The 15937-nt window shown below is 38.1% G+C and overlaps 1 protein-coding gene across 6 annotated transcripts in view; it reads left to right on the top strand.

Annotated features, from left to right (window-relative positions):
* Positions 1–15937, top strand: part of flr (actin-interacting protein 1 flr) — a 36633-nt gene that overhangs the window by 17364 nt on the left and 3332 nt on the right. For 3 of the 6 annotated variants that reach the window (XM_080276181.1, XM_080276177.1, XM_080276182.1), the window contains 7 exons: positions 473–575; positions 775–885; positions 1759–1862; positions 5184–5342; positions 5942–6031; positions 7409–7589; positions 13225–13338. In XM_080276181.1, the coding sequence (XP_080132307.1) occupies positions 473–575; positions 775–885; positions 1759–1862; positions 5184–5342; positions 5942–6031; positions 7409–7589; positions 13225–13331 (855 nt within the window). In that variant the 3' untranslated portion in view covers positions 13332–13338. Of the gene's footprint in view, positions 1–472; positions 576–774; positions 886–1758; positions 1863–5183; positions 5343–5941; positions 6032–7408; positions 7590–13130; positions 13339–15937 lie in introns of those variants that run through there. The other 3 variants (XM_080276179.1, XM_080276180.1, XM_080276178.1) reach the window with 3 other exon arrangements.

Raw genomic sequence — 15937 nt, 5'->3', positions numbered from 1 at the left:
ATTCTTTGGAAGGGGTTATTGAAGGCTATATCAAACCATGCAGTTGAAAAAGTGTCCCCTAAACTGGATAAAATTATCTGAATAAAGCATGAATAATCCAACATGTTTGTCATTAGATTGGAGATACTAAGTCATGAATTATAAGAGATAAGCAGTAGATGTAAGCTATAGCTGTGAATTGCCAAGTTTTATAACATTAACAGATTGACTGAATAAGTAGCCAAAATGAGAGACTTCTCTCTGCCATTCTGAATTAATGTTACAGTACACAAAATCTTGCACCCTTCACACATGTCTCCATACTTGTTCCAACCATCATCATCATCTGTAACTATATTGTATTTGTAATCTGGAATGGACTGCAGTTAGAGATGATAGAGTTCAAGTGAGTGAATAAGTTAGGTGTGAAAGGATGAGTCATGGCAAGTGCAATTCTTTTTTAATGGACTCTACAGTATATCACATTTCTCAGGGTCACAACAAGCCAATCACCCGGGTGACACTCTCAGCAGATAAGAGCAGTCTGTATACAGCCGGAGTGGATGGGACTGTCACTGTCTGGGATGTGGCCACAGGTGGGATTTGAGATTTTATTTGTGTATGGTACTGTATTTAATTATTTATTTGTATTTTTTATGTACCTGACGGCATAGACTTGACCATTCATTCCTTAAAGGTGGGAATAAGGGTTGGGATGGTGGTTTTATATCTGCATTCTACAAATTTAAGCCTGATTTTTGTGCTTTCACATCTTGCTTTGCTTTCATGGACCAGGTACCAACGACCGAATAGGTGGGAAAGGTCACGGAAACAATGTCAGTGGCTTGGTGGTGATGGGTGATCATGTTTACACTGCTGGTATTGATGACAGCATTAAGGTCATTGGTAAGTAAGATGTGCTCTAACCTATTCTCTGCTACTGTTTTGTGTAAATTTGCAGTTAAAATACTGGTACAGTAGTTGCATTTTGAGAAACTCGGAAGAATGCAATGAACATTATGATCTGAAGCAGGAAAACTGATTGAAATATAGCTGTTATTCAGTACAGAAACGCATGATGTATAATAAATCATTGATAGTGTGCATAGAATGATATATACCTTCAACCTGAATAGTGTGGACTGGCTGTATGTGATAGGTTACTTAGCTGTACTACCACCACCATTATTGTTATTATTATTACCTCTCCTCCATCCACCTTTCCTTTTTATTCTGTCTTTCTTTCCTTGATTCTTTCCTCGTCCTTCTGCCTATTGGTGACTTTGTACTCCCTCTTCTGTCTTTCTTTCCTTCATTCTTTCCTCTTCCTTCTGCATGTGGGTGACTCTACACTGAGTGACAAGCCAAATGGTTTCCTGTACACCAGGAAACCATGTACTACGCTGGGTAGTAACCATATAACCAAATTTTGGTGCTTGGTGGTTTAGTGGGTAATTATGGCACTCCATTTGGGTTGAGCCAGTGAAAGTTTATATCCAAGGGGTGGTTGGGGTTTATTGTTCATGTAATGTCACCCCGGGATGAGTGAGGCTGGTCACTCTCATCTTAAATATCAGGACCAACTTGCCTAGCCACAGGCTTCTGCGCTTCTCATGGGACAACGTAGGATTAGACGATGAATGAATGAGTGAATGAATGAATGTTATTGTTATCATTTTTGGCAGTAGTAGAGCATTTGATGTTACCTGTGAAGGGGTTAAATAAGAGAACTATTACCCACTGAACATACCTGAAGATTTATCCTTTAATTTTTCCTAGATCCTGTGGAGAAGACATACACTGGACAGTCTGTTTCCTTGGGATCACAACCCAAGATGATTGCAGCTTTAGGTGACTCAGTAATTGCTGTCACTACTCAAGAGGTAAGAGCCACATGATTAAAACATAGTGTGAAGGTGTGGACTTTTCCCCAATTTTTATTATTTTTGTGCAGTAGGCCAAGGAGAAGGTTTAGGGATATGGTGGATGAGTATGTGAGGAAGAGAGGTTTGGAAGTCTTTGAGGCTAGGGGACTAACAAGAGATCGAACTAGCTGGATGAATGTTGTGAGGAGAAACGCATAATCAGGGATTTGGCACCCTTTTTTAACGTGACAGCATCCAGATTGACTCTATCAGATACATTTATGTAAAGCTACAGAATGTAGTGAATGTTTCTGGTGTATCAGATAGAGCCAGGATTCCAGGGGCTTGAATGGTGAGTGAATGGAAGCGTGGCCTGTTTGATTTGGCAAATTTTGTCTGTCTGGATGTTGCTGCACCTCACCCTGCCCGAGGGTGGGAAAGGAGGTCCGGATGATGCTGATGAATGATGTTGATGATAACTTTGAACCTTTAAGGGCTTGAAGCCACCTTGCCACTGCAGGTATGAAAAGATTTGTGGCCAGCATGCAATTATGATGTATTTGTTTTAGGTTCCACACATCCCAACCTATTGTAGTTTGAGTGGTAGTGAATTTGAGCTCTTCCAGCCATGGTGGTTGATATGTGTTTAATGACAGGTTGTAAGAACAAGCTGTTAAAGCATAATTTTTGAAATACACCTGGGTCCCAATTAGCACGTGATCAAATAGCATGATTTGCAAATTGCTCGAGCTGTCTCTTAATATCCACAGCATCTGAAATTAACAATGCTGGTGAAGCCACCACAACAAAAGATGTGATTACTGCAGCATCTATCGAAGACGCATTACAGAAGTTGAGACAAGAGGAGGTTACACTGATGCCAGAAACACCAGTACAGCTCTCCATGATGCAGATCAGCCAAATCTTGGCTGCTGTAGATGTCTTAATGCTTTGGCTGCGACAGCAACTACAACAATTGATGCGCTCAGTGAGGAGAAATAAGAAAAAAAATGGTGTGTTTTCAACACGTGTTTTAACCCACATATCCTCAATCTTAAGAGCTAAAATTTTTGTCAAACAAGGTTCAATCTTTCTACTATCGTTTGCATCAAACTGCATGTTCATAGGTACTCTCAGCCTGGTGAACGGCTTGAGAAAATACAAGGTGTGTTTTGACCGTCTCACATGGGAAATAGTCCGGCGAGGCATAAATTTCCACCAAACCACATGATTAGTTTTGCACAGAATAGGGTTACTGCCATGTTATCTTATCACAGTAATTACAATAATAATAAAAAAAACGAAAAAATTTTTGTAGCCAGTTTCGTATAATTTTATTGGGAAACAGTAGCAATGTGAGGAAAATCATTACAGACTTTGTAAAACTTCGTGAAAGACATTACTTTTTTAAAACTTATTGATATAATGACATTTATGAGTCATTTCATTGCATAACTACACAGTTTGCAACCCCGAAAATGGTCGCAAGCAACCCCGAAAATGGTCGCAAGCTTTTGCACTTAGCATATGACTTCATCAGTTATCACGAAAATATTACTAAAGCACTTATATTTTATCACAATAATTCATAATATAATATACGAAGGGTGATCAGAAAGTAATGACAGTTCGTGCTATAACATGAAAACCTTGAATGATGGGAGGTAGGGGAGCAAGGAGAGTGCAGAGTTGCCTGTCCTTACGAGTTTGAACTTGTCGCCGTATGCCTGACTTTTCTTGTTTTATTGTTGTGAGTGAATGCTTCACTCTTGTTTTTGCTCTCTGGCCAGAAACATGGATTACTCGAAAGAAGGCTGCAGGTTCTACATTTTTACGAGGTGGAAACTGGGAAAGAAAGCAACAGAGATGCGAGGGGAATTATTACAAGTTTATCCAGACACTACTCCTTCCCTGGAAACTGTTTCCCGCTGGATTCGTGCTTTCACAGCAGGAAAAACTGAATTGAAAGATGAACAACGCTCTGGACGCCCCCGGACATCCGTGACCGAAGCAACAACTGTCAGTGCACGGTCCATCATTGACGAGGATCCAACTGTAACTCTTAGGTTCTTAGCCTTGGAGCTTGATATCAGTTATGGGAGTGCATATGACATCGTGCATGAACAATTACACCTGAGGAAGAAGTGTTGTCGATGGATACCCCATTTGTTGACTGATGAGCAAAAGGCTGAACGGGTGAGGATTTGTCGTGTCTGGCTTGCTGAATTTGAACCAAATGGTCCAAAACGGTTCTCAGATGTTGCTACTGGAGATGAGTGTTGGATTTCATTCTTCACAACCCGTGACAAGCAGTCAAACATGGTGTGGTTGGGCGATGAAGACCCTCGACCTCAGATTTTGAAGGAAGGATTTCGCAGCCGGAAGCGCCTTTTCACCATCTTTTTCAATTTTCAAGGACCAATATGCGTGGATGTGATGCCTGAAAAGTCCACTATCACAGCCCAATACTACACAGACCAGGTCCTTCCACAAGTCTTGGAACACAAGGCCAACACCGCACCAACCCGCTGTCGGTCTCACCTTTTGCTGTACCACGACAATGCTGCACCCCACAAAGCTCGCCTCACTATGCAGTACCTGGAACAACAAGGTATAACTCTGCTCCCCCACCCACCCTACTTCCCTGACCTGGCTCCCTGTGACTTTTGGTTTTTTCCAAAAATTAAATCTGCCATCGCTGGGAAGCAATTTCATCGCATCCAAGACTTGGCACGGACCGTCAATTCAGAACTCCGAAGTATACCGTCTTCAGAGTACCACGCTTGCTTCATGAAGTGGAGAAAGAGAATGGAACGCTGCATAGAGGTTGGAGGGGAGTACTTTGAAGGAATGTGAGTCATAGTTTGATAGTTCTTCATGCTAATAAAAGTTTATGGACTCACTGTCATTTCTTTCTAATCACCCCTCGTAAAATAACACTAAGCCGGTCGTATGATTTTAGTGTGATTTAGATGCCTATTGCTTTGTATTATTTACGAGGGAGAGAGAGAGAGAGAGAGAGAGAGAGAGAGAGAGAGGGAGGAAGGAAAGGGGGGCAGCAAACTGGTTTAGACCAGCTCATTGAGGGCATGTGTACATGTGTGCTTGTATGTACTTAAACTGTTGTTAAGTACAAGGGTAATTTTCAGTGTTTAAAAGGTTAACCCCTAAAGTTGGAGTCACTCATCTACCAAATGAATTTTTCTCCATAAGTTATGTGTATCAATTATCGCGATATCAAATAGCACGTGTTTGCGCATCGACCATATGGGAATTTTAATTGGGACCAAGATGTATTTGATGATGATAGAACATGTCTGACCTTTCTGCGTATTGCAGATTTGCGTGATAGAGAACCAGAAGAAGGTTTGTAGTCAGGAAATAAGCTGGGATGGGCTATGTGTCTCAGCATGTGATATTGAGGGCAAGGAGGTGGCTGTTGGAGGAGGCGACAACCTAGTCCACATCTACACCTATGCTGACAACAAACTCACAGAGGTTAGTTATTTTGCCTTTCATTACCATTTTATTGCTTTCTGTCACAAGAGATTGAGAGAATTCAGAAAACTTGAATGAGGTTATCCGTGTCTTTTGTCTTTCTTATTTTTCTTGTATTAACCTAAGCCACATTTGCACCTATGCTGGTAACAAACTCTCAAAAGTTAGTTATTTTGTCATTCATTATCTTTTTGTCATCGTTGAAAATGTAATTCACTTGTATTCCTCTGCTGGCAACAAACTCACTGAGGTCTGGCATGTCTCCTTTGCCTTTCTTTATCAGCATTGCACTGTAGACAACCTAATTCACATCTTCACTTATTCTGTCAACAAACTCACTGAGGTTAGCTCTCTCTTTTGTCTTTCTTTATCCCATCACTGTTTTGTTACAGAAGAGAGAGAATTCACAAACTTGAATGAGACTAGTCCTGTCTTTCAACTTTGGTAATCGTTTGATCACTGTATATCAGAAAAGAATGAGAGAATTCAGAACCTGTGATTGAGAATTGGATGTCGTCAGCCATTATTTTTCCCCTAGTTTTTATACTTCAGAATTTTACCCTTTACTGTGTACATTAACTTATTCTAACCTGTTTCAGAAAAAAACTCTGGAACATCTTGGCCCAGTGACTGATGTGGTATATTCTCCAGATAGTCAATACCTTGTGGCTTGTGATGCTAACAGAAAGGTGGGATATATTTATGTATTGAAGTTGAACACTAGGTATAATGCTCTTAAATTGCTCATTCATTCCTAGCACACAGTTTGATGTACATTTAATTACCCGTAATACTGTAAAGCCTCAATAAGTCAACCCTGCAGAAGACAGAATTTCCGGTAAGTTGAACTCACAGTGAGCCATGTCACTCTGTGGGAATTTCTTACAAATTTGTGGGAGATTTGGCCATTCATGGGAGATTTTGTGGGAGGACATTTCAGCCATTAAATTTTTTGAATTTTTTTTTGGGGGGGATTTTATCCCCATGTGGGAACTTTTGTGGATATTTTATCTTTTGTGGGAAACTACACCGGCAACATTGCCCCGATACTCAGGGCTGGTAGCCAGCCGAAGGCACTGGGCAAACGCACAGTCACTCTGCCTCTGACTGTCGTCGGATGAGGCTGTGCCGCTCTTTTGCTGTCACCTATTTAGATTGTTTCACTTTTGCATTTTAGTTTATTAATTCCGGGGGCTTGTAGTGGTTAGCGAATGGAAGCGTGGCCTATTGGATTGAGCAAATTTGGGCTGTCTGGACATTGCTACTTCTCACCCTGCCCTAGGGTAGGAAAGGAGGTCCGGATGATGATGATGATGATGATATTCCAATTGGTACATTTTAGTTTGTTATATTCCAAATGTTACATACTATTTTACTTGATTGTAAAGCAAAAAAAGTGCAGAACTTTATGCAAGTAAGTGATTGTTGCAACCCTCCATCTCTGTCTCCAACACAAGCTGCCTAACCTACAAAAGCTCTTTGCACAGACATCCACCAATTTAAGAAATGAAATGCACTGAATTGTTTTCTGTTGTTTATTTCTATTGCTGTATACATGCTAATAGCCTTCACTGTTGGTTTGTGTTCAGAGATTCACATACTGTACAGTACACTACTTCCCTAACTCTGTCTGGCCTAACCTAACTTAGCTTAGGCTATGCAACCTCCTATCCATGCCTAGCCTATGACATGCACCAAATTGTTTTTAGTTTTTTTTTTTTGTTGCTTTATAAATTCTTCTTTAGTATTAATAAACAACTGTTGTGGGGGGTAATATAGATTCTTTTACATGTATTTCTGGTTAGTCAGAAAATCTGGTAAGCTGAACTACCCTAGAGCCCCATATAGTTCAACTTATCAAGGGTTTCCTTTATATGTATTTTTACTGTAAGATATAACAAGTGTCACATTCTTCTTTACCTAGTTCTCCAAATTTCAGAGGGTTGTGTATGATCCAGAAATTTATATATCAGTTATCCAGTCATTTATTGCTCCGTAAGGAGTGTAGGGGCTCAGAAAGTGCAGACATTTAAAACATTAAAGGCACATTACTTGTCATTTTCTAGGTTATAGTGTATTCGTTGCCCTCATACGAAAAGTTCAACAAGATTGAATGGGGCTTCCACAACGCCCGTGTGAACTGTGTGGCCTGGAGTCCTGACAGCCGAATGGTGGCTAGTGGTTCCCTCGACACAATGGTCATCATCTGGAGCCTCGCAGCACCTAGCAAGCACATCATTATCAAGAGTATGCATCATGCCCTTCCTTTATTTTGCATTTGTGTCCATCTTTAATCTCTATTTCTTTCATTCTTTCTCCATCACTGTTTCATGTTCTTTCATGTCGTTTCATTCCATACACCCATCATTTCTCTTTAATTTATTCTCTATCCTTGTCTTTGTCTTTCATCATTATCGCTTTTGTTATGAGTATGCCACATGCACTCCATTTATCTCACATTCATTCTCTGCCGATCTGTTTTTCTTTCACCCTTTTCTCATTGCTGTCTCATTCGTCTCACATCTTTGTTTCTTTCATTCTTCCTCCCCCTGTGCATTTTTTCTTTTATCCGTTTCTCATTTATTCACCCTGTTTCTCTTTCTTTATTCCCCCAAGTGTCATTTTCTCCCATCCCTGTCTTGTGTATTGTCCCTTCATCTGTCTCTTTCATTCCACATTTGCCATTCACTGTGTCTTTATTATTTTATTTTCACTTCCAGATGATTATTAGCATGGAGTTCCTCCAAAACTATAATGTGTAATGAAGCCAGAGGTGGATGCTCTTTATTAACATTTTAATTTCATTTTATATTTATGGAATGATTGCTTTTATTATTTGTATCTGCAGATCTGACAACCAGGTAAATATATAAATGATAAAACTTGCTGCTATGGATACTGGTAGATGTTGGTATAAAAACTGTAGCTATTTGTAGGCCAACTAAAACAAGGTCATAAGCCTGGTGTATGCATGTTTTATTGGAGATCATTAAGCACAAAAAGAAATTGGAATGTTTCATGTTGATTCAGTAAACCATATCATAAATGTTTTCTGTTTCTCATGTTATTCAGAGTGTTTTTCGTTTGCTTTCAATACTGTGCTTCACAGTGTAGAAGTTATCATGTAATGACTATCAGTGTATGAAATGGTACATGGTGAAGCATTTTTGATAATTATGAAATATATACAGTACTTATCTTTTCAGTTTCTTGTTAGAATGTCATGCATAACAAGAAAGTGTGAGGCCATCCCTACCAGAGGTCCTTTAGTGCCAGAAGAAATATAAACTTAGTAAACAATGTGAAAGTTCTTGCAGTTGGGACTCCCTTTGATTTTCTACTTTCTTTTGATCTTACTTTTTTTCTCTATACTTAGTTGGTATATATATATATATATATATATATATTATGTTTATAATAATATATATATATATATATATATATATATATATATATATATATATATATATATATTATGTTTATAATATATATATATATATATATATATATATATATATATATATATATATATATATATATATATATATATATATATATATAATATAAATATAATATATATATATATATATATATATATATATATATATATATAATATATATATATAATATAAACATAATATATATATATATATATATATATAATATATATATATATATATATATATATATATATATATATATATAAATATATAGAATATAAATATAATATATATAATAGAAACATAATATACATATATATATATATATCCATCCATCCATCCATCCATCCATCCATCATCCAATCCTACATTTCCCCATGAGGAGCGTAGGAGCCCGGGGCTAGGCAGTTGGTCCCGACATTTAAGATGAGAGTGACCAGCCTCACTCATCCCTGAGTGGCATTACATGAGCAATCAACCCCAACCATCCCTTGGATATAAACCTTCTATTAATATATACACACACACACACACACAGGTGGGGGCGCATATCATCCATTCACTCGATGTAGTGCTGCTTTGGGTGTCTGCCCTTTCCTCTTCTGTCTTTCTTTCCTTCATTCTTTCCTCTTCCTTCTGCCTACGGGTGACTTTACACTCCCTCTTCTGTCTTTCTTTCCTTCATTCTTTCCTCTTCCTTCAGCCTATGGGTGACCCTACAGTGAGTGACGCGAGCCAAATGGATTCCTGTACACCGGGAAACCAGTAACCATGCTGGGTGGTTACCATATAACAAAATTATAGCGCCTGGTGGTTTAATGAGTAATTAAGGCACTCCAGTCGGATTGAGCCTGTGTAGCATTATATCCAAGGGGTGGTTGGGGTTGATTGCTCACGTAATGCCACTCAGGGATGAGTGAGACTGGTCACTCTCATCTTAAATGTCGAGACCAACTGCCTAGCCCCAGGCTCCTACGCTCCTCATGGGGCAATGTAGGATTGGATGATGGATGGATGGATGAACAAAGAGACTTGAGTGTGACATCACGGAATGGTTGCTCTATGCTTGGCAGGTGCTGCACAGCTAGTCTGACTCATGGCTTTGTTTCTTTATCACTTTATTCTTGGTGAATATTTTTCTACAGCAAGGTATAAAACTTTTTATTTTTGCTTAACTTCAACTTATCACTTTGACATTTTATTCTCTTTGTTTTCCCTTTTTAAACAAACTGTGATAAAGTACAACTGTTCAGCTTCAAAATAACACTACAACCAGCGTCCTACCGTAAAAAGAGTATTTACACTGATCGATCAAAGAAAAAGATTGCAAAACGTATATGTGGCTGAGACAAATAAAATTGTAAATCTCTTTCCTTTTGCTTTACAGCTCAATAAAATGCAAAAATTACCAGAATCTATATATCATTGTAAAGGTAATTAATTGTAGTTTTGCATTGTTTAAACAAGACATATATATCTTTTTTAATTTTTTTTGCTAAATACTTTTCTGTGGCAAGGTATAAAGTTTTGGTTTTCGCCTAACTTCAACTTGTCATTTTTACAATTTATTTATTTATTTATTTATTTTATTTATTTTTTTTTTTTACATACTACGATAAAGTACAACTATTCAGCTTTAAAATGATACCAAAACCAACATTTTATCATGAAAGTGTATTTACGCAGAAGGATCAAGGAAAAAGAACGCCGCGCAAAGATGTGGGTCAGTGAGAGAGTGGCTGAGTCAAGCACAGACATAATGTGCCCGGCCCAGAAATCTGATAGGGTTAAATGTCAGGACTAACTTGCCTAGTCCCGGTCTCCTTTTCTCCTCATGGGGCAACTTTGGATTGGACAATGGATGGATGGATGGTACTTATGGAACTCTGGCTAGGATTGCCTCATATATCCATTACCGGTAATAATTGAATCTTTTTAACTTATGTATCAATTAAAGCCTCTTGTTATTAATATATGCTGGCCAGAAGTGCTTCTTCTTTTGTTGCAATACACTATGGTAAGGTAAAAATGCCAATGCCTCCATAGCTTTTGGTACAGTGGTAGTTTTAAATTTTTACCAGTCTTATTGTAGTACACATTATGAATATCTCTGTAGTACTGGTTAATTCTGGCACTTTTTTACTTTAATATCTTCACAGTATTTGATGATAAGTAATGTTCAACGCATGCTGGCATATATTTTTTAATTTGGCTTATTTCTTCATTAATGTTGCCCTTTTTTTATTCTAAGGTCTTGCACTGTTTGATACCCAGGAATGAGTTATATATGTCAACATATATAGTGTTATTACATTTAGACAGCCTGTTGATACTGAAATCTCATTTTTTTTTTAATGCAGATTATTTTGGTTAGTGTGATGATTGCCAGCATATACAGTGCAACCTCAGAAATTCAGATGTCTTAAGCTCGGAAACATTTGAAGTTTAAATACCATAATTTATGAGATCTGTCATTTTCATTTCACAAGCTTAGCTTACAAATGACTGCATCTAGCATCTAAAACTAAAACTACACTTATCTGGCACCAATAACCTTTCTATAAAGTGTCTGGTCACCTGTAATAAGTTTCCTTTCCTCTTTATGGTAAAAAAAACTCTGTTTTTTTTTTTATTCAAGTAAAAATTATTCAGATTTCACGTAACTGTGACCTCAAAAAGGTATCCTAGTTTTACCAACTGGTGCAGTGCTGTGAAAACAGTGTGCAACGTAACAAGCCACCCAGAAGTACGTAGTGTGTGTGCACGTATTGTGAGACGATTGTATTGTTGGAAACACAACCATATGAAATGTGAAAGTACTCAGAAGTTTTGTGAAGACCGAAACTAGAATAAATAACTATCTTTGCACATGTTCTCAAAGATAGTGATGGTGTTAGAAACGTGACAGTATACGACATTACAAAGCATTGTGAAAAGATTTTAAAGTTCTTTGTCGAGTGAAATTATGATAAATATCCCTTAACCACGCAACACCATGGAACACCGCTTGTCAGATGTCATTAACTAATGACGTTTACTCTTAACATAGGCTTGATTGTTGGTAGGCAGCAGTCTCCTAAAATACTTTTTGTAGACAATTTATGCTACTTAAAGCACTGCAATTTATATTTGAATAAATTACCCTATAACTCCACAGTAAATATAAACCTCACGCATCCTTTTCCACTCACTTTACGCACGTTCACATACGTATTGCATCGCTACATGAAATACTGATATTTCTGCAAGATTATAATAATGCAGACTTGTATAAATGTACATTATCATAAAATACATCATGAGTTAACAGAGCGTTCTATGGGTGAGCAATGAACAGTATGTGAAGAAATGTGTAGCATCACACCACATCAGTCAGGCTGTACTGTATAATAAACAATCAACTGAGCTGCTACTCAGTGCAAGATGTTGGTAAAAAATGTAAATATTCATGTACGGTTGTTGTTTTACACGAGTAAATAAATACAAAATTATTTTCCCTTACAGTTTATTGATGGGTGTTAAATATGAATACAGTTGCAAAGTATTTTAGAACAGAAGGGCATACAGAAGATAAGAAAGTAGAAATGTACAAGAAACATACTTCGTGACATTTAAGATGTGAGTGACCTGCTTCACTCATCCCTGAGTGGCATTATGTGAGCAATAACCACTCCTTGGATATAAACCTGCACAGGCTCAATCTGACTGGAGCGCCTTAATTACCCGGTATCCACTAAATCACCAGGCGCCATAATTTGGTTATATGGTTACTGCCCAGCATAGTAAGTGGTTTCTTGGTGTACAGGAAACCGTTTGGGTTCTCATTCAGTGTAGAGTCACTTGTAGACAGACAGAAGAGGAAAGAAAGGAAAGAAAACAGAAGAGAAAGGAAGAAAAGAAGGAAGGAAGAAAGAAAGGGCAGTCACCCGAGAGAAGCACCACATCGAGTGAGTGGATGGTGAGCGCCCTCACCTACCACTATTACTTGAGTTAATAGAGATAAAAGAAAAACTGTCAGTATTATAAAAGCACTGGAAAACAGGATACCTGGTGCAAGTTAGGTAACCCATACTGCAAAGCTCATATTAAAAGCATGTCTAAACTTCAAGGATAGCTAGATAAATACTTTAACTCAAGTTCAGATTTTTCAAAAGTTCAAATAGTTTGTGGAAACAAACACTTCAGATTTTAGAGGTTGCACTGTTAATTATTACTAATTTTAACCTCTTTTCATTCATGTTATTCATTTGTTATTTTGCTATCCAAGAAATTACAGTACTGTAGTTAGTGTGATGATTGCTTATTCCATAGAAAATGTAGTTATGTGATGATTGTATGTTCTTAATAGAATTTGCAGGTAGTGTGATGATCGTGTGTTCCTAAGAAAATATTGTAGTTAGTGTGATGATTGTACGATCCTGACCCTCCAACCCGTCCACCAGATTCCCACCCCCAGGCGCAGGTGACAGGGCTTGCCTGGATTGACAACGAACGTGTTGTGTCCGGAGGCCACGATGGAATTGTCAAAATATGGAGTGTCAAGTTTTAAATGAGCGGTTGTTAAAACTTTATTATTGGTTGCAGTAGTTAGCATGCATGGTGAAACTATTTTTACCTGTAGTTAGCATGCATGGTGAAATTTTATTTTTGGTTGCTGTAGTTAGCATGTATGGTGAAACTTTATTTTTGGTTGTTGGTGTTTGCATGCATGATGACTAGAATACCTTCAGGCTTGCACAGATGTATGGTTTTTCAATGCTTAAACCATAGTATTTCTTGGTGGTTACAAGTAGAAATATATTTGTGGTTTTGTGCATGTGCTGTTACACAATAACCTGTGAATGGGGAGTATTACTTTACTTTAGTGTGGGAATTTGTCTTTTGACACTTCTGTATGCTGCAGTTGTATAGCGTCATAGAGGGGTATTGGCATGATTGCAGCTATAGTCAGTTCCTGCCAGCTCAGTAGCTCACTATCATGTCAGCCCTTGCACAAGTGCTTTTTAAATTTTGTGGGACAGGAATATGTATGATGGTACTGTGCGCCATTTAAGGTGGTTGGTAGCTATGTCTGTGTGTATTAGTATATTGCAGTATTACAGTAGCACATTTCAGCATGATGACTGAAAAAGAACATGTCTGCCACCTCCATTGTAACTTTTGATCTGATGGTAAGAATAATTGGACTTAGAACATTTGCAGATGTAGTAGTTTCCAGCAGCTGAACAGATATTAACTTCAGTGTACGGTATGTTTGAGTCTTTATACTTTCTTCTCTCTGGATAGTTTTACCATGGTTGAGTTGATCTTAAGCAACTGCAGCACAGAATTGCCTGTCTGTTAGTCCTGTCTAATGTTTCACCTGTATGTGGGGTTTGTGGTGGACATAAAGTATGAAGCATTTGTAAAGGTGCCAGTAATGACAGTAAGTGGTCTTCATTAAGTTTTCCTTCATAACATAAAATGTATATATATATATATATATATATATATATATATATATATATATATATATACACACACACACACACACACACACGGACAGATTTATAGGACCTACACACACACAGTTGCTCTGGGAGAGTTGTCTGTTTTTGCTTTGTGTTTCCACCTCTACCAAGTGAATTTTTTGGGCAAGAAGTAACTAGCAACTCCTCTGGTGTTGGCAGATGGTGGTGAAACACTCAGCACGTCAGAGCTTGCCTCGAAGTGTGAGTGGGAGTATATGTTCCCATCGCTCCGAGCTTGCACCTCCCTCTTTTTTCGTATGCATTACTGTTTGCCCTGTTATTTTCCTGAAGTCGAGTTGTCATGCCTGGAAAGTACTGCTCAAGGGATGAGCAGTACTTTCCTGCCTCATTGCATGGAGGCAGGATAATGTCCCCATCAACACGATTTGTGTACGTACTGGACGTGCAAAGTCGACCTTTTTGCTGCAGTGCGGTGCCTCCCACCTGATGTCGTACCAGAGCACAAACATAGCGGTGGAAAGAAGAGGATGACTTCCAGAGGTATAAATATGCTTCTGGAGAGGTAAGTTATCAAGAATCCTCGACTGACAGCAGCAGAATTGAAGAGAATGCATCCCCAGCTGTTACAAGACGTCTCAATTTGAACTATCCAACACCGCTTGCAGAAGGAGCTGGGTTTGCCAAGCCATACCGCAGCCAAGAAACCGCTTCTCAATGACTGCATGAAGAAGCAGTGCATTCAGTTTGCCAAGAAGTATGCACACTGGACATCAGATGAGTGGAGAAAAGTTATGTTTTCCGATGAAAGCACATTTCAAGTGTTCCAGGTGCATTCTGCCAAGGTTCGTTGCCCTGCCTCCTGTAGTTGATATGACCCTGCTTACATGGTGCCGACTGTTAAGCACTCACAATCAGTAATGGCATGGGGGTGTTCCTCAGGTGAAGTGGGAAGGGGAGGTTTCTGCTTTTTTCCTAAGAACTTGATGACTGGTGGCCGGTACATTCAAGTTCAGAAAGATCATTAGTTAAACTTTTTTGCTATTCATGGATGCAACTTTTTCATGCACGATTCAGCTCCATGTCACAAGTCAAGAAAGTTGACAAAAAATGGCATCAGGATAATCAGATTGAGGTTCTTGACTGGCCTGGCAACAGTCCAGATCTAAATCCGATAGAAAACTGCTGGTGTTGTAGTGTTGGTTATGGGTGCTTTAGCTTGGATTTATTTATTTATTTTATTTAATTTTTTTTTTTTTTTTTTTTTTATAGCATTCATTGTTTCAACATGATTTTGTGCTGTGAGTTTGGGTATGGTAACATTTACAGGTTCAAGGTGTGGAAGTGAAGATTCAGAGGTTCAGGGTTGTGGTGCTCTGGTGATGTGCAGTGATAAGTTAATGGGTAATGATAGTTTGAACAGTTTTAAAAGTTGCCAATTAAGTATTGTATATACACTGCTATAATTTTTTTTTTTTTTTTTTAATTTCTTAACTCTTCCACACTTCCTGTTCACTGTTTGCTGAAAAATAAATTTTGTTTATGGTTAATTGTTTAAAAATGCATAGTCATTCAGATTTCCTCATGTCAGTTTTATTTGTCCTTAAATTTCGAAACTGTGTACGAATCAGAAAATGTCTAGAAATCAGTATTAATTCAGATGTTTCCAAGGAAGTTATTTATGTCA

The sequence above is a fragment of the Coenobita brevimanus genome, chromosome 64 (genome assembly GCF_032717465.1).
Source record: "Coenobita brevimanus isolate Jiangsu-jjx chromosome 64, ASM3271746v2, whole genome shotgun sequence".
Lineage (NCBI taxonomy): Eukaryota > Metazoa > Arthropoda > Malacostraca > Decapoda > Coenobitidae > Coenobita > Coenobita brevimanus.
The sequence above is the reverse complement of the archived record's forward strand: the minus strand, read 5'-3'. Positions and strand labels throughout refer to the sequence as shown.